Consider the following 18,396-nt stretch of genomic DNA (forward strand, 5'->3'; position numbering starts at 1 on the left):
AACGTATCTTTAGATAGGCTAACGTTATACTTTTAAAAGTGTATAGATAATGAATTGTATAGATAACAAATTACATTTAAGAATCCCTAGAAGAAATTTTCTTATTTTAAAAAAGCTCTTGTAAAAGATGGATTATAGTATGAATTAAACTATTAATAAAACTAATTGGGAATAAGCTTTTCATAGTTTTAAAAGTTCAGTATACAAATGAAATTTACCTTTTCATATTTGTGGCGAGTTTTTTTTTGTAATTTTTTGTCTTTATAAGTTTGTGATTTTTTTTTTTATTGTTGTAGAGGGATTTTTAAATTTTTGTATTGTGTCTTTTATGGCTTTTGAGTGTTGTGTTATATTTGAAAGCCTTATCCCACTCTAAAATAATTTTAAAAAATAAATGAAAGTCTAACTTTCACATGTTTCTAATAAGGTTTTTATATATTATTTTAATAGTGTATGTAACATAATATATAGTATTTGTACTTATAAATATTTATAGTGAGATATATATATATATGTATATATATAATATGTATTTGTAAAATGTATGTATATTTGAGTCTTGAGTCCAGCTAACGACTGGAGTGAAGAATAGTGTAATGACTTTATTTTCCAAATGGCTTATCAGTCATCACAATACTATTTATAGACTCAATCTAGTCTATAATTGATTAGAAAAGACTACTTTTATCATGTATTAAATCCCCAAATGGAGTTGGGTCTGTTTACTTTTTCATTGGTATGAATGTTTATTTATAGATCCAGATCTTTAGAAAAATATAATGTGGAATTATAGTATTGAAGATAACTTTGAGCCTATCACTCTGCTTCTGAAAATAATCTTAGGGGTTTGCTTAAGTCTGCAGAACAAGTTCAGAAACTAGCTAAGAACTGATGAAGTTGAATTGTTTCAGACTAATAAAAATTAATGCCATTGAGTATCACAGTAACTAGTAAAGCTAGGCTGAGAACATTCAAGGAATCAGTGAAATTATTTAGAAACTATAGGAATGATAACATTTCGGAAAGTTTAAGAGACCTTAAAACTCCCAATTATTAAGAAAATACTACTTTTTAGTATAAATCATTCTAGCTTTGGGTCCATTAATATTTGACCTATAAACATATAAGTAGTTTCTTTTCTAATTCCATATTTTCAATCTTAATATATCTAAATGAACCTGTAGCTCTTTAAACCATTTAAATTATTTATTGATCACTTAACATTTACCTCTAAAATTAGCGTTTAGAGGTGCTGCAGTGATAGGCCTTATGTTTTTTCAGCCAAGTATGTACCAAAATCAAAATTTTACCTCAAATTGCAATATATTATTAACTATAAGCAACATTTCAGAGAGACAGGGAAAAGAGCTACGGGGAGGAACCGGGAGGATGGGGGAGCAACATGTACAATAGACTAACTTCTATCGTCTCACACCATGGAGGAAGACATATATACTGAGACACAGGGGTGTTTAGATCCTTGGAGAGATACTGGTCTATATACACGGAGATGTGCGTCTTTGCTTTAAAAAATCAAATTATTTCGATTGTTTTTGCAATTATGTACACATAGTTGAGAAACAGTTACACTTTTACAAATGTTAGAATTTATCCTTTCTTAAAAAATACAGAACACTAAAAAGTCGATAAAATGTATTCTTCAGGTTATAAAATTATGTCTTAAGCACCCACCATATACAGTGTTATAACTTATTAAGTCAAATTTTATTTTGGAATGATTTGTTTCCAAGATCACAGGAAGAAGTGTTGGTGCTGGCAAAGAAGTGATTTGGATCACTGCTTGGCAATAATAGCATGGTGAAATTCGTCTTTGTGTGTTTTGTTTATAGCACATCTTCATTACCTCCACTAGACTGGCCTTTACCAACTCATTTTGGACAATGTGAACTGAAAATAGAAGTGCAACCTAAAACTCATCATCGAGCCCATTATGAAACTGAAGGTAGCCGAGGAGCAGTAAAAGCATCTACCGGGGGACATCCTGTTGTGAAGGTATGAGATTTTGGGGGCGTGTTTTGCAGATACCAATCTGCGTGGAGTCTGTTCCATTAATGATGGAGTCTGTTTGGTTAGGTACTACTGAGCCCATAGAGAAAATTCAAAACTAGAAAGCCTCTATTGAGGTTTTGTATCCTGTTGATAAGACAGCACTTCCATATTGAGTTATTTTTGCTAGGCTAAAAGATATTCTTCCTGGACTGACTGCAGCTGGGGAAGCTCTGGGGAAAGAGTATAGTGGTCAAACAGTTGTTTTCTGATTAAAAGTAAAAATGGCTGTCTTATGTTTCTAAATATGATACATGCTTGTTTAAAATCTAAACAAGAAAAGTAGAAAAAAATAAAGCAATAAATCACCCCAAATCTAAACCACTCAGAAACAAGCAATTGTTGACATTTGATTAACATTCTAAATAGTTCTCTGTGTGTGTATTTAGTGGAAGACTGGGATGGATGGCTGGAAAAATGAATGAAATTTTTTAAGGATAGATTTTACTGAACATCTTTATAGTTAAATTTTTAACTTATTTTTATTTGACTTTATTAAAAAATAAAATTAAAGTGAAATTGTAAAAATTATATTAACATTTGAGTATGTGAAATATATTTAATATGTTTTGAATCGTAACAATTGAATATTAACTAATTTTACTTTAAATGAAACATTTGAAAAATGAAACAAAAGTAAAACTAAGAACTACTGAATCTTAGATATTGTTTGTCACTCTTAGCGGTCTTAAAAGATCAAAAGGTCAAATAAATTATTGAGAGAGATTGAATCATTGTTTTAGATTTAGATGGTATGAAATGGCTCCCTGCTCTGAAAAATGAGGTAACTGTCTTTTTTAAACTTTTCCCTGTTGCTTTACTTTTTGAATTTTGTTGCTTGCATTATCTTTCCCTTCAGATCTACAGCTATTCCCCGCCTTGCACCCTCCCCCATTGTTTAGCCTTAGTTCTATATCTAGTTGGATTCAGTGGTTACTGCTAATTCTTTTTTTTTTTATTTCATTAAGTGTTTTTGTTTGTTTGTTTTTTGTTTGTTTAAGGAGGGCTTTGGATTCTATATTCTTTGGGTTCTTTCATGTTTGAGAATGTTTGTTCCCTTTATATGTAACTCAAACATCAGAATGGCTATATATAATAATCTTGAGTCACCCATTTTTTCTCTCTCAGAACTTGTCTTACAGCATTGTGTATTGTAGTGGAGAAATTAATTATATCTGAAGTGAATCTGAACAGATACAACTTACGAACTATCATTTCCTATACCACCCATGCTTTATGATTTATCATTATTATTCACACATGTGTCATAGTTCTTGATAAACAAAGCTTTACATTTTAGGTAGGCTTCAAAATGATTTGTGGCAAAAAATGTAAGTCAGAAAAAGAGATCAGATTTATGGTTACAGAGGCAGGGGTGGGGATGGAGTGGGTGGGAGAATTGGATAAAGGTGGTCCTAAAAGGTATAAACTTCCATAAGATAAATAAGTACTGGGGAAGTATTGTACAACATGATGGCTGTAGTTCACACTGCTATATAGTATATTTGAAAGTTGCTAAGAGTAGATGCTGAAAGTTCTCATCAGAAGGAAAAATCTCTCTCTCTCTCTCTCTCTCTCTCTCTCTCTCTCTCTTTTTCTCTGTCTATAACTATATGAGTTGATAGATGTTACCTAACTTCATCATGGTAATCAATTTGCAAGATTTGTAAATCAAGTCATCATGCTGTATACCTTGTACTTTAAAACTTATACAGTGCTATATTTCAGTTATATCAATAAAACTGAAAGAAAAAAAGAAATATCAGGAAAATTCAACAGAGGAATTCTGCCATTTATTATTAGAGTCGTATTTTGCTTTAAATGAGAGCTTATTTCAGTTTAATTAAGGAGGAAGGATCTTTGCTTTGTTTCCTGTATCTTTGCATTTTCTCACCAGGAAAGAAATTATTTACAAATTCTTCAATGAAGAAAACTCTTTTGGGAGTCCAAGTAATTTGTTTCCACATTATTTTTTAAATTAAAAACTGATTCCCTGCTTAAGAGGATACTAACACTTCTGATATCATCAGTGTTTTATATTCTCCTTGTGAATGACTTATTTTTTTCTAACTTGTTGCTTGAAGAATTATATCATCATACCTGAAATTATACTTAACCAGAGTATGTCTGAATGTTGATGGTTCCGTATCAGCCTTTCTCAGTACCTATGATGCTCCCTTTCAGTCTGATATTCTTTCTTAACTTTGTGCAAGAATAATTTTCTGTTATATATCTACATACTTTTCCTGTTTCATTTGTTTTGTCTTTTACTTTCAGATGTTCTCAGTATACTTACACATTGAGAGCTAAAAGGTTTCTGAAGTATATATTTCTTGAAATTATGAAAGAACTCAAACTATGAAGCTGTTGAAAAATACCACCGACTTTCTAGCTAACTAATTAAGTTTTTCTTTTATTCAAAGTAAATAATCTTATTCGTTAAGGTCCACAGATGGGATGGCTAGCTAGCTCAGTTGGTTAGAGCGTGGTGCTAATAACACCAAGGTTGCCAGTTCAATCCCTGTATGGGCCACTGTGAGCTGCGCCCTCCTTAAAAAAAATATGTATGTATGGTCTGCAGACATTTATACTACATTCAAGGTAGTCTGTTACTGTAGGTGGGGATTCAGCAGAGGAAAAAAATTGACGTTTCTTACTCCCATTAAGTTCATAGTTTAGTGAGGTTTGCAAATGAGATAATAAAATAAAGTGTGATAAAAGTTTAGCGGAGGAAATCCAGATCTCTATGAGAGCAAATAGGGACCTGCAACCCAGTCAGGGGTTGAATGAGGCACTATTTATTTGAAGAAAGTTCCTAGCTAATTAATAGGAACATTAGCCAGGGAAACGGTGGATATTAAGGAAGGAAAAGTGTTGAGCAGAAGGAAGGATTTAGAGCTGCACTGTCCAATCCAGTATCCACTAAGCTACATTAAAATTAAAATTAAAGTTAAAAATTTAGTTCTTCAGTTGTATTAATGACACTTCAAGGCTTGGTGGCCACATGTGGCTAATGGCTACATTATCTTTTCAACAAATGATGCTGTAGCAATTGGACATCCATAGGCAAGAAAATCTTAACCTAAACCTCATATTTTTCATAAGAATTGATACAACATGGATCATGGATTTTTTAAAATGGCAGATATAGAATATTTTCATCATTGAAGAAAGTTCTGTTGGGCAGTGCTCGTTTAGAAGCTTTTAAGACCAAGAGAATATGGTATATTAATGAATTACAAGAAATATACAGCAATAGATTTTGATTTCATTTGTCCACAAAGTATTAGCATTTTAGGAGTTATCTGAAACATTTTATTCTTGTTTTTCAAAACATAAAAATCATTTGAAATTATGTCAATTTTTAATTTAACATAAGTGAATGGCAACTGTATTTACAGAAGAATATGCTGTTTATAGACGAAGATATATTCTTTAAGAGCTTTTACATTGTCTTTTTAACAAATGCTGTTGAACTAATTGGACATCTGTAAGCGAAAAAATAAATTTCACATTTTATATAAAAATTAATTCAAAATGGGTCGTAAATTTAAATGTGAATTGTAAAACTATAAAACTTTTAGGAGAAAATCTTCAGGACTTCAAGCTGAGAGAAGAGTTCTAGGACATGATACCAAAAGCACAATACCTAGAAGAAAAAAATGATAAATTAGACTTCATCAAAATTAAAATCTTTAACTATGAAAGATCCTATTAAAATCATGGAAAAGACAAGCTATAGGCAGAGAGAAAACATTTGCAAACCATGTATCTGACAAAGATCTTGTATGTAGAATATATAAAGAACTCTCAAAACCCAACATTAAAAAGCAGTTAAGTTTGGGGCAGCCAGATGGCTCAGTTGGTTAGAGGGCTTGCTCTCAACAACAAGGTTGCCGGTTCAATTCCTGCCTGGGACGGTGGGCTGTGCACCCTGCAACTAAAGATTGAAAACGGCGACTAGACTTGGAGCTGAGCTGCTGCCTCCACATCTAGATTGAAGGACAATGACTTGGAGTTGATGGGTCCTGGAGAAATACACTGTTCCCCAATATTCCCCAATAAAATTAAAAAAAAAAAAAGCAAAAAAGATTGTTTTTAAAAAAAAGCAGTTAAGTTAGAAAGTGGGATATAGCCATGAATAGATATTTTGCCAGGGAAGAGAGAAGATGGCCAATAAGCATGTGAAAAAATTTCCCACATCATTAGTCATTAGAAAAATGCAAATTAAAATCCCAATGAGATATCACTACATGCTTAGTAGAACAGTTCAAATAAAAAGTAGTGATAACACTAAATACTGGCAAGGATGCCAAGAGAGTGGATCCCTTGTAAACTGTTGGGAATGTAAAATGGTATAGCCACTCTGGAAAATAGTTTGTCAGGTTCTTTAAAAAGCTAAATTTGTGCCTGACCACTGCACTGTACACGTGAAGCTGAAGCTGAATAACAGTGCATGTCAACTATAATTTGATGTATAGTCGCAGGATGTGGACTACAGTGTAGGGAATAGTCATGGAATTGTAACAGCTACATACGATGTCAGAGTGGTAGTAGATTGGGGTTCTCACTTGGTGAGGGGTGTAATGTCTAACTATTACATTGTTTTGTACACCAATAAAAAATATTAAAATATGTCAAAAAGAGGCTTAAAATGATGGATCTTGGAGAGTTAGAAATAAATTTGTAATGTCACTTGAATGAGTAGACCTATAAAAAAGCAAAAGAGGATGCAGATAATCATTTAACAAAATGTAAAAAAAAAAAAAAGAAAAAAAAAATGCCAAACTTGCACTTAACCGCAAGACCCAGCAATCACGCTCTTGGGGATTTATTACAGAAAAATAAAAACTTATGTTCACACAATAACCTTTATAGTAATACTCATAGTGGCTACAATTTTCATGGGTAAAAACAACAACCCAAATGGATGAATAGTTAAACCAACTCCAGTATATCCATATAATCAATGCACTACCACTCAGCAATGAAAAGGAACAAACTGTTGGTGCTTACAAGTTGGACGGTTGTCCATGGAATTATGCTGAGTGGAAAAAAAAGCCAATCTCAAATGGTTACATACTATATGATTCCATTTATATATATAAAACATTCTCAAAATGGCAAAGCTGTAGCAATGGAGACTAGATTAGCAGGTGCCAGGGAACAGGGACAGGTTGAAGATTGTGAATGTAAAGGGGTAGCACAAGAGAGCTCCTTTGTGGTGATGGAAAAATTCTGTAGCTTGACTGTTATGGTGATTACTTGAATCTATGGTGTGATAAAGTTGCATAAAACTGCACACACACAAGTACTTTATTATACAGTGATGTTTTATTAAGGCATGAATATTTGAGTCTCATCCCAAAAGTTAATGAAATTTTAAAAATGGGTATTGTAGTATTTTTTCAGCTTTAGACTTTATTTTTCGTTGTACACCAAGATCCATTTCCAGGTGATGGGTTTTTATGTGATGTTGTATGTACATTTTCAGTTTGAAGCAATTTATATTGTGGAAATTTAATTTCGTGTTTTTAATATGTCTACAATGTGCTGTCATGTTTCTGATATATTCAGATCCCCTACTCCCAAGTAATTTAGCAGAACTGCTCTTATTGAAGCTGCTCTATTCTGTCCTATAGTGACCTTCAGGCTTTAACCCTCCAGCTTTAGTTAAATTAAGCAGGCACAGACCTTTGCTATGGAAACGATACAGAAACATAACAAACAACTTGGCTTACTTTCTTCTACAAAGCAGAAGGTGGCCAGAAGAGAAGTATACTGATACTAGATGAATGTTTTTATAGAGTAGTGTTAACAGTAGCAATAATTTGTTTATTGCCTGCAACATAATGCTCCTCTGGAAATGGAATGGGATGATAGTCTAATTAATTAATTTGGTGTTCCTTTAAAATCCCCAAGATGCAAAGGAGAAACCCTGTTTTTCTATGCTATAGTATATACGCTTGGAGCAGAAGTTGGCTGAAATATGTATTATGAAATATATTCCCTTTGAAATCTTATATGCATGATTACCTTCCCCCATTACTGGTTCATTTTACTATTGAAGTATAAAGGACAGGTGGCTTATATCTTTGCCAAGCTGGTATTAATGTGAGTCATCTAATGACTAGGATACTTTGGTATATAGTACTTACTGATATGTTATATGATATTTAGGTAACTTAATAGATAGCAATAAAATTGTTTATTTGTATTTTCTATTTTAGATTTAACTACTTTATTTTGAACAGCTACTTCAGCGGCTGTAAGTCTTATTTAAATCTATTGGCTAACCTCGTTAATTATTTTGCTCCATCAAATTGTACTCTCTTATTCCAAAATGCATTAATTCAAAACGATTGAAAGTCTGTAACATACTAGGTACTATACTAGGCTCTGGAGATTGCAAAATGGACACTGTCCCCTTCAAAGTACTTAGAGGCGAGTGGTAAAATTATTGGTATTTCTTTCTCCACTAGATGAACAGTTGCTTTCATAGAATAATTTGTTCTATTTAGGATTAAACACAAAAGATCAAAAGGTATAGCCGAAAGGAGTGACTAATCACTTATTAGCTATGAGTTTGAGGTAGTTCGCTAATCTTTCTTAGATTCAGATAATTCATCTGTAAACTGGAAAAAGTGACATGTATTCCACAGGAGTTTTTGGATTAAACGAACTAATTTAGTTAAAGCAAAGTATATCACCATGCTCTACCTTCATTTTTTCACCTGTGTACAAATGTGGATGAATATCATTCTACTTTATCACTTACCCTATGGACCTCCATACAAACCTAAAGAGAAAAATGGCTGAACTTAATTTGTATGCACATGCACACATAATGCCCATACTCTTGCCATTTTTTCTTTAGTTATTTATTTAGGCTTTATTTTTTTATTGTAATCATGTTGGCATTTTATTTATGGAATATTTTCCATTTAATTAAAGTTTTAGAATTTATTAACTTGTGTATACCAAAACATGTAAAAAGAAATCACAACTGAAAATATTGATAGATTTCTTGACTGCATAAATATTTATGTAGTAAATATGGTAGTACTGGTAATACTCATGGCACTTGAAACACTGCTGAATTTAACTTCCAGTTAAATATAGTAGATTGGACACATGTGTTTATCTTCATTAGACATTAGACAGCTGCATCTTAGGCTTATTGGGTGGAAAGAAAGAACCAATAAGGAGCACAAATCATTTTACACCAAGGAACCCGAGAAAGGCGTAGGGATTTAAGGCACTGATGTCTCTGAAAATGGGATGTGAGGTGGGGTTGAAAATAGAAGGATTGGTTGAAAGTCTACAAAAGAAGCAGACTTCCCAGATTTTTCTCTTTTATATGGTATAGCCAGGTGATTCCATTGTCTTACCCTGGAGAATAGTGGAGATTTACTCTTTAGAGGGTATGGTATAGAGGTTCTAGGTTCTAGAATAAATAACAAGGCAGGGCTTGAGGATCTGTACAGAAACTGGGGTGGGGGTGGAAGTGGAGTCATAATGAAAGTCTGTACTGAATAAGAAGACCTCTGATTCCCCTTTCTTAACTCCCAGAATGCTTGCAATAGGTTTATGCTCCCTATAGATAGGGGACTAGACGGTTTGCTTTTAGGCAAAGTGGGCCAAGAGGAAATACCTATGTGCCTCTTAACTTGGAGATCTTCTACACTAGTCATCTCAACTCTGTTAGACCCAACCCTGCTTGTCTTTTTTTTTTCAAACAAGTTTTTGCAATACTACTTGATTAACCTGAAATGGAAATACATATATAATGTAACCAACATATGTGTATAATTTTGAGGATATCAATATAATGGTGCAATATTAAGAGAAAATAAATTTAGAAAACTAAATTATAACAAAATAATTATGTTTCAAAATGGAAAGTTTGGTAATCACTGTGGAAGACGCAGTTGACAGGTAAAGTAGATACTTGTACCTGCAGTATCACTGCAAGTGTTGCAGGTACAAAGCAAGTCTATTGATCAACAACCTAAATTCTGTGACTGAATGGCATTACTGGGCCAAGACATGAGTTTTTGAAATGATGAAACCTTGCTAAAGTTCTCCTTAATTTACATGGTAGTTGCATTTATGAAAAATTCATATGTGTTAAAACTGCAATTTGGGGGGTATTTATATATACTAAGGAGTTGGGTTCTAAGTTCATAAACTTTTCTAGATACATGAATATAAGATGGGACATTCTAAAGTTCTGTGCAGCATAGGCGAGTTCTGAACTTTGAAGAACTCTGATTACCCCAGGCCTTGATAGGAGCTTAAATCTCTGGCCCCTTTTCATTAAATGCCTGTAGTGCACCTCACTCATCGTGTTGCCATGCTTATTCATTTGTGTATTGGACTTGGCTGTTTTTGTGTAATGCTGGCAGAGTAGTTAAGATAGAGAACATATACGGCACTCTCATCACTTCACACTGCTGCTCAGGGCACTACAGAGGACAATGATGCCGTTAAAATTTAGTAGAGTTTCAAGTGCCATGAGTATTGCTGTACTGAAACTTTTACAGCGCATAGTCATCATGTCAAAACAAGAAGAGGAAAGTGGATTTCAAGTGTCATTCTTTCAAGGCACAGTGGACTGTATATTATTTTTTATTAGATAGCGAAGCATTGTATTTATTGTGCAATAATGCTATGGCACGGCTAAAAGAATGCACACGTTATATAGCCTCACATTTCCACCTAAATGTCTTTCTCTTACCTTAAATACAGCACCACTAACATTGAAAACATTTCTTTATCTCCCACCAAACCTATTCTAAGTCAGTGACTTCTTCACTTTCTTTATTTGCTAATGATACCACCATTCTCCTGGGTATTGAAGCTCAGAACTTCTAACTTGTTTTCTCTTCTATATGTAGTCAGTTACAAAGATCTCTTTAGGGTCTTATAGAAACGATTTATTGCATTCATCCATCTTCATTCCTATTTTATATTTATGTTCTCACTTCCACCCTAGTTTAAACTTTCAGTACACATGATTTTAGTGCTTCGGCCTCTTAGCTGATTTCTGTGATTCTTTTCTCTCCTTCTTAGAGCCTTGATTGCTTTTTATCATGTGCTTCCCTGTATCCTATATTATTAATAATAAATTTCTGCTTTTCAGGGTCTTCAGTAACTTCTTAAAGTTACTACATATCACTTTAGTGTCACCTATATCATACTGGCTGAACAATGACATTCAGAATGGATCTTTCCATAATCAATCCTGAATAAAAAATAAAGGGGATAAAGTAGTGACCAAGACAGAGTTTCTTCCTTTTTAGAACTTACATGGTACTGAGAAAAACAGATGATAAATCTGCAACACACTTTTATTAGTGATCAGTACTGTAAAAAGTAAAATAGGATAAAGGGACAGAAATGTGGTATTTTAAATAGGGTAGTCTTCTCTGAGGAGTTGACCTTTGAGTATAGAGCTGAAGGAGTGAGGTAATGTGAAGATCAGAGGGAAGAATATTCTCGAGGAATAAAATACTGAATGTGAAGGTCCTTAGGTTAGGAATGAGCTTGGGTGGTTCATGCAGTAAGGCCAGGGTGGCCAGAGCAGAGTGTAGAAGGGATTTAGGAGAGGGAGGGTAAGGTAACAAGTTAGCCTGGGCCTAGATCACAAGGCCTTGTAAATCATCATAGGACGTTTGAATGTAGTTCTGAGTGTGGAAGGAAGCCATTATGGAGTTTTGAGCATGGGATTGAAATTTTCTGCTTAATGTTGAGTTTGTTTTGGCTCTTGGACAGAGAATAGGCTATAAGGGAGCAAGAGTGAAAACAGGGAGAGCAGTTATAAGGCTATTACAATGGCCCAGTCATTAATTGTTTCTCTATAAATGTTATAGGATTGAAACCCATCCTGGGTAAATTATATTATTTGATAATAGGCAAAAGTCTTCATGTCTTTTCCTGGGTAGAGGAAGATAATAAAGTATAATATTGCTTGGTTACAAACTCCACTGCAAAGCTAGGGATGGGCCAGCAGGGAGTGGTGGTGGGGATTGGGTGGGGACTAAAGCATTCACCTGAGGGACCACATAATAGAATAAAATTCCTTCTACACACTTGAGACTCTGACAAGATACCATACTTAGAATCGTGAATGCAGACTAATAGATAGCATCTGTTTATCACTAACTACATGCCAGACACTGCACTAAGCACTCTATATTTGATATCACGTCAGGATACTTTATAAACCATAGTACAAAAACAGAAAAAATTTTAAAGGTTATTGGGTAGCTCATAAAATCTCAGGCTTGGAAACTAGATGGACTGGAACAATGTCCAGCCACCATACCCAGTACTGCTGTAGTGAAAACATCACTGACACTGTGACTCATGACCACAGCTTGTACTGAGAGTACTTGGAGCTGGGCGTCAGAAACTCTACCAGTACTGCCTGGAAGAGCTAGATACGTCCTCCACTATGCTTACTGAAAAATGGACTTTATGTAACCTGTATTTTCGTGTTGTTTCCTTGCTGGTTTAGTGGATTAGAGCAGCCACAGAGCAAATCTTTCTCGCAGACACACTTGGGGCCAAAAGTTGGAGTGGAGATTGCTGAGAGATCTCTCTGAAGCTTCTAAGACCTCTACCAAATGCAAGGAAGCCACGATCTCCAAGCAGAGGAATCAGACTAAAGCTGCAATAAAACCCAGCAGTTGATTTAGTCTGTGACCTTAACAAAAGAAATACCACTAGCATGCCTCTTCTTGGAGGTAAATATTTTCTACCCCAGTATTTAGAGTTCTCCTATACAAAATGTCTTGTATATGTTAAATAGTACACACAATAAAGAGAAAACAATCAACAGAAGCAGACCCAGAGATGGCCTAGATCTAACTCTACATCTATGTTGGAGTTATGAGAAAGAGACTTTACTATAACCATGAGAAAAGTGCTAAATTATCTAGTAGAAAAGGTGGACTGCATATGGAGGAATTTTAGTAGAGACATGGAAACTTCTTTTAAGTCAAAAGGATAATGATGAGGACAAAAATACAAAAAAGAGAAAACTGCAGAACAATGTCCCTAATGAATATAAACAGAAAAATTCTCAACAAAAAACTAGGAAACCAAACCAAATCCAACAGCACATTAAAAGGAATATACAGGGCAGCCAGTTGAGTTGGCTCAGTTGGTTAGAGCGCAGTGGACATAACACCAACATCGCCGGTTCGATTCCCACATGGGCCAATGAGCTGTGCCCTCCACAAAACCACAACAAGAGTGAAAACAATGGCTTGACTTGGAGCTGAGCTGTCGGTGGGTGGCTGGTTGGCTCAGTTGGTTAGAGCGCAGTGGACATAACACCAAGGTCACCGGTTCGATTCCCACATGGGCCAGGGAGCTACACCCTCCATAACTAGATTGAAAACAGTGACTTGACTTGGAGCTGATGGGTCCTGGAAAAACATACTGTCCCCCAGTATTGCCCAATAGAAAAAAAAAGGATTATACAACATGATAGAATGAAGGAATAGAAACTGCATGATCATCTCAATTGACGCAGAAAAGGCTTTTGACAAAATTTAGTAGTCTTTCATTAAAAAAAAAAAATAATTCAGCAAACTAGGATAAAGGGAAATTTCTTCACATGAGCAAAGTTATTTATGAAAAGTCCACAGCTAACATGGTACTTAATGGTTAGAGACTGAAAGCTTTCTCCCTAAGATCAGGACCACTCGCACCACTACTATTCAACATTTGTGCTGGGAGTTCTAGCCAGAGCTAGCAGGTAATTTAAAAAAATAAGGCATCCAGATTGGAAAGGAAGAGGTAAACTTTCTATTCACAGATGACATGTTTTTATACAAAGAAAATCCCAAATAATCCACAAGAAAGCTACTAGAGCTAATAAACGAGTTCAGCAAAGTTTCAGGATTTTGAAGATCAACACATACTTATCAGTTGTATTTATATATTCCAGTGATGAACAACCCGAAGAGGAAATTAAGAAAGCAGTTTCATTTACAGTAGCATCTAAAATTAAATACTTAGAAATAAATTCAACCAAGGAGATGTAAGAGTTGTATGCTGAAAATTATAAAATATTGCTAAAAGAAATAAAAGTAAAGGGAAATAAATAAAAAAAAAATATATGCTCTAAATATACATAAAAATAGAAAGACATCCCATGTTCATGGTTATGAAAATTTAACATTGTTAAAATATCAATAATCTCCAAAGCAATTTGCAGATTCAATGCAGTACTACCTAAATTTCTGGCATCCTTTTTTGCAGAATGCAAAAACATATCCTCAAGTTCATATGGGGATGTAGAATAGCTGAAACAATCCTGAGAAAGAAAGAATCAAGTTGGAGGACTCATTTGTTCTGACTTGTAATTTATTACAAAGCTGCAATATTTAAAACTGTATGGTACTGGCATAAAGACAGACCAGTGGAATAAAATAGAAAGTCTGCAAATAAGCCCTCACATTTATGTCCAATTCACTTTCGATAAGGAGCCAAGACCATTTAGTGAGGAAACGGACAGTCTTTTCAACAAATGGTGCTGGGAAAATTGGATATCCACATGCAAAATAACGTTGGACCTTTATCTTCCATCATATATAAAAACTAACTCAAAATGGATTAAAGACATAAATGCAAGACCTAAAACAATAGAACTCTTAGAAGAAAACATTGAGGAAAATCTTCTTGACATTGAATTTGGCAGTAGTTTTTTAAAGTATGACACCAAAAGCACAGGAAACAAAAGAAAATATATATAAATTGGACTTCATCAAAATTAAAAACTTTTGTGTATCAAAGGACACTACCAAGAAAGTGAAAAGACAGCCTACAGAATGGGAGATAATATTTGCAAGTCATATATCAGCAAGGGATTAATATTCAGAATATATAAAGAACTACTGCAATCCAACTATATCAAAATAAATATACACACACACCCATATGTACTCCCAAAGAATGTTGAATTTTTTTTTGTTTAGGCAAGCACTTGGTTGAAGTCAACCTTCAAAACCTGTCTTCCTGCGGGGGTTGGCCAGTTAACTCAGTTGGTTAGAGCGTGGTGCTAATAACACCAAGGTTGCCGGTTCGATCCCCACATGGTCCATTGTGAGCTGCACCCTCCTTAAAAAACAAACAAACAGAAAAACCTGTCTTCCTGTTGGTGGCAGCTCATAATCTCATTTCAGTTATTTTAGCCTTAGGCTGCTTGGAATCTGCCTTGTTCAAAAATGGTGTGCAGGTCAGCCAAAGGATTGGGCAGAGTTTATATGTATAATTTGGAACTCTTCGTCTTTGGCTGTCTTCTTCCTAGGGTTTCTGTTACTTTCTAGGAGCTGTGGTTGCCCCAGACTCTGTCCTTAGTTCTTCAAGCCCTTCAGGTTATAGGTTTTCTATGGGACTTTCAGCCACTCTTAAGTCATGGACTGTGGCTTTCCCTCATTAAAAGCCTTAAAAACAGGAAACACACCTTTTGTTACTCTCTTTTTACATGTGTCTGTTTGCTTCCAGTATCTGCTTGCTTTTGTTGCTCTCCATGCTTTCAGGTCATTCTTTATATTTGTTCCAGTTTATAGTTATCTTCATGATGGGTCAGATGGGTGTTACTCATCAGCTATCAGGTTGGACATAGGAATCTCCTGAAGTTCTATTTGTATACTTCTTCAGGCTCTATTTTTCTTTAATTGCCTCCTTTTTTGTGGTGTCTATTTTTACCTCTAGTAAGTCCCTCCTGGTCATCCTGATTATCGATCCTGTATAGTTGTCTTAACCTCAGCAAAAGTGAAGGGTGCTAAAGGAAGTCAAGTAGCTGAACTTGTTAAGTCAGTTGAAATGCTAAGTTGGTAACATATGGAATAGTCTTTTTAAGACTCTTTCTAGTAAAACAAAGGGTCTATGATTTTAATAGCCTGTTAGAGGACCATCCCACACACTCAAGTATTAGGTCTGGTCTGAATGGTCAGTGTTGCCTGGAGTACAGAATCAGCATTTCTTTTGTATTCTCCGCAGCACTCTGAGAAGACTTTGCAAATTTTTTGTTGCTCTAAATATTAATCAAAAAATAAAAAAGCAGGGTGGCCGGTTAGTTCAGTTGGTTAGAGCATGGTGCTGGTAGCACCATGGTTGCTGGTTCGATCCCTGCATGGGCCTCTGTGGGCTGCGCCCTCCTTAAAAAAAAAAAAAAAAAAAAAGTTCTGCGGAAAAAAGAAAAAAACAACACAAAAAACCTTCATCCTTTGTAATATATTACAGCATTTTATAATTTTTAAATTATTTATGAAATTTGGAAAGCTATTATTCACTTACTACATGTTTAAATTATCTTTTTTGAAATACCATTTTATATATCAATAATTTATGACACAGATATAAAGACTTACTATTATAAACTTATTGTAAAATATGTGGATAATGAATTGTATTTTTCTGTGTTTATTCTTCCTAATTAGCTCCTGGGCTATAGTGAAAAGCCAATAAATCTACAGATGTTTATTGGAACAGCAGACGATCGATATTTACGACCTCATGCATTTTACCAGGTGCATCGAATCACTGGGAAGACAGTTGCTACTGCAAGCCAAGAGATAATAATTGCCAGCACAAAGGTTCTGGAAATTCCACTTCTTCCTGAAAACAATATGTCAGCCAGGTATCTTGAAACATACCCCAAAATGGATAGTTCTTTCTTTTCTTAAAACAACTTTTGGAAAAAACATACATTTATTTTTATAGTACAAAAATAAAATGTTTGTTGTTCTAAATTAACTGAGTAACATTATGTAACTAACATAGTTCATTTGCTAAGGTTGGTAGCATATTTTCAGAAGGAAAATTCAATTCCGCAAAAGTTTATGACAATAAATAAACAATTGCAGTACAATTACAATTGTTATGTTTCTTGAAGGAAAACTTTGACTGATTTCCAAATAAATGAGGTGGCCAACTTCTGCCAGAGAATGCAATAGAGTTTCGTTCAAGTGTATTAGTTAGGATTATATATAGTTGCCTGTTATAGAAACTTAAAATATAGTGGCTTAAACAGAGATTTAGTTTTGTATTCCACAATAGAAATATAGAAATATATTTTCTTTATATATCTGTATATAGTCGTTTTAGGTCTGGCACAGTGACTCCATAATCATTGGGTTCCCAAGCTCCTTCTGTTTTTCCTTCCCTGCAATTTTTATTAAGTGGTTTCCATTGTCAAGATTGTCTCATAATTTAAAATGGCTTCTGGAGCTCTAGCTATTGCAATCATAATCCCAGAAGAAATAAGGAAGAAGCAATGGGATGAAAGTTAAAAGAGAACTTCCATCTGAGTCAGGCCTCTTTAAAGAGCTTGTCCCAGAAACCTACCCAAACACATCTCATTCATCATCCTTGTATGTAAGGAAGACCGGGTAAATTTTTTTTTTATCTGAATACATTGTTACCTCTAATAGTATAGGGGCCTGTTAGTTAAGGAAAAAGGGAAGAAAGGATATTTAATAGGCAGCTATTAATCTGCCACAACCAGGTATGTGAAATTTATAGTGAAGTTTGTTACTGCAGTTGCTTCAAACTACAATGTAGACCTTTCTTAAAATGGCAGTAACATCTATCCCAGGCTATTGCAAAAACAGTCAGATGTCAGTCTCTAGCTCTCTTCTTTTAAATTTATATTTAAGGGGTGACTGGTTAGCTCAGTTGATTAGAGTGTGGTGGTAATAACACCAAGGTTGCCGGTTCGATCCCTGCATGGACCACTGAGAGCTGCGCGTTCCCTAAATTTACATGTATGTAACTTTTTAGGTAAACTGAATATATCCCTGAGGACAATTTATGATACAATTTTATTATAAAAAAGAGGATTATCTCAGGAAATAACTTATCCAGTTATCTAGTTATTGCCAGAAAAGACAAGTTAATGTAAATTTCAATAAAATCTCATTTTTTCCTGTTTTGTTCAAATGGACAGCACTGGAGAACCCAACCCGATAAGTCATTACACAAGGATGATGACAGAATTTTTACAATCTCAACTCTTAAGGTTCCTGTGTTTTACGATTTAGAAATAACTTTGGAGTCTCAGCCAATGTTTATTTAGGCACTTGAGCAAAACTCTTAAGGACAGCGTTGAGTCTGTCTCCAGGCATCCTAATTGACCCATTTTCAAATAAGGTGAGGTGGCCAACCTCTGAATGAGTTTGTAAGTCAGCTTATTCCCTTTTACTCTAGGGTCTTACTTTTTCATCTAGCATCAAAAGCATGTAAATATACAGTTAGCTGCAGAGGGGAATTTAAAACTCAGTTTTGGACCATCTTGTAAGAACTCATAAA

At 34.6% G+C, this 18,396-nt stretch overlaps 1 protein-coding gene across 3 annotated transcripts in view; it reads left to right on the plus strand.

Annotated features, from left to right (window-relative positions):
* The window catches only part of NFATC3 (nuclear factor of activated T cells 3), a 97,277-nt gene that overhangs the window by 32,844 nt on the left and 46,037 nt on the right, over positions 1 to 18,396 (plus strand). For all 3 annotated transcript variants that reach the window (XM_033129119.1, XM_033129121.1, XM_033129120.1), the window contains exons 3-4: positions 1,851 to 2,013; positions 16,527 to 16,726. In XM_033129119.1, coding sequence (XP_032985010.1) covers positions 1,851 to 2,013; positions 16,527 to 16,726 — 363 coding nt within the window. The remainder of the gene's footprint in view (positions 1 to 1,850; positions 2,014 to 16,526; positions 16,727 to 18,396) is intronic.

The sequence above is a fragment of the Rhinolophus ferrumequinum genome, chromosome 15, assembly GCF_004115265.2.
Source record: "Rhinolophus ferrumequinum isolate MPI-CBG mRhiFer1 chromosome 15, mRhiFer1_v1.p, whole genome shotgun sequence".
Classification (NCBI taxonomy): Eukaryota; Metazoa; Chordata; class Mammalia; order Chiroptera; family Rhinolophidae; genus Rhinolophus; species Rhinolophus ferrumequinum.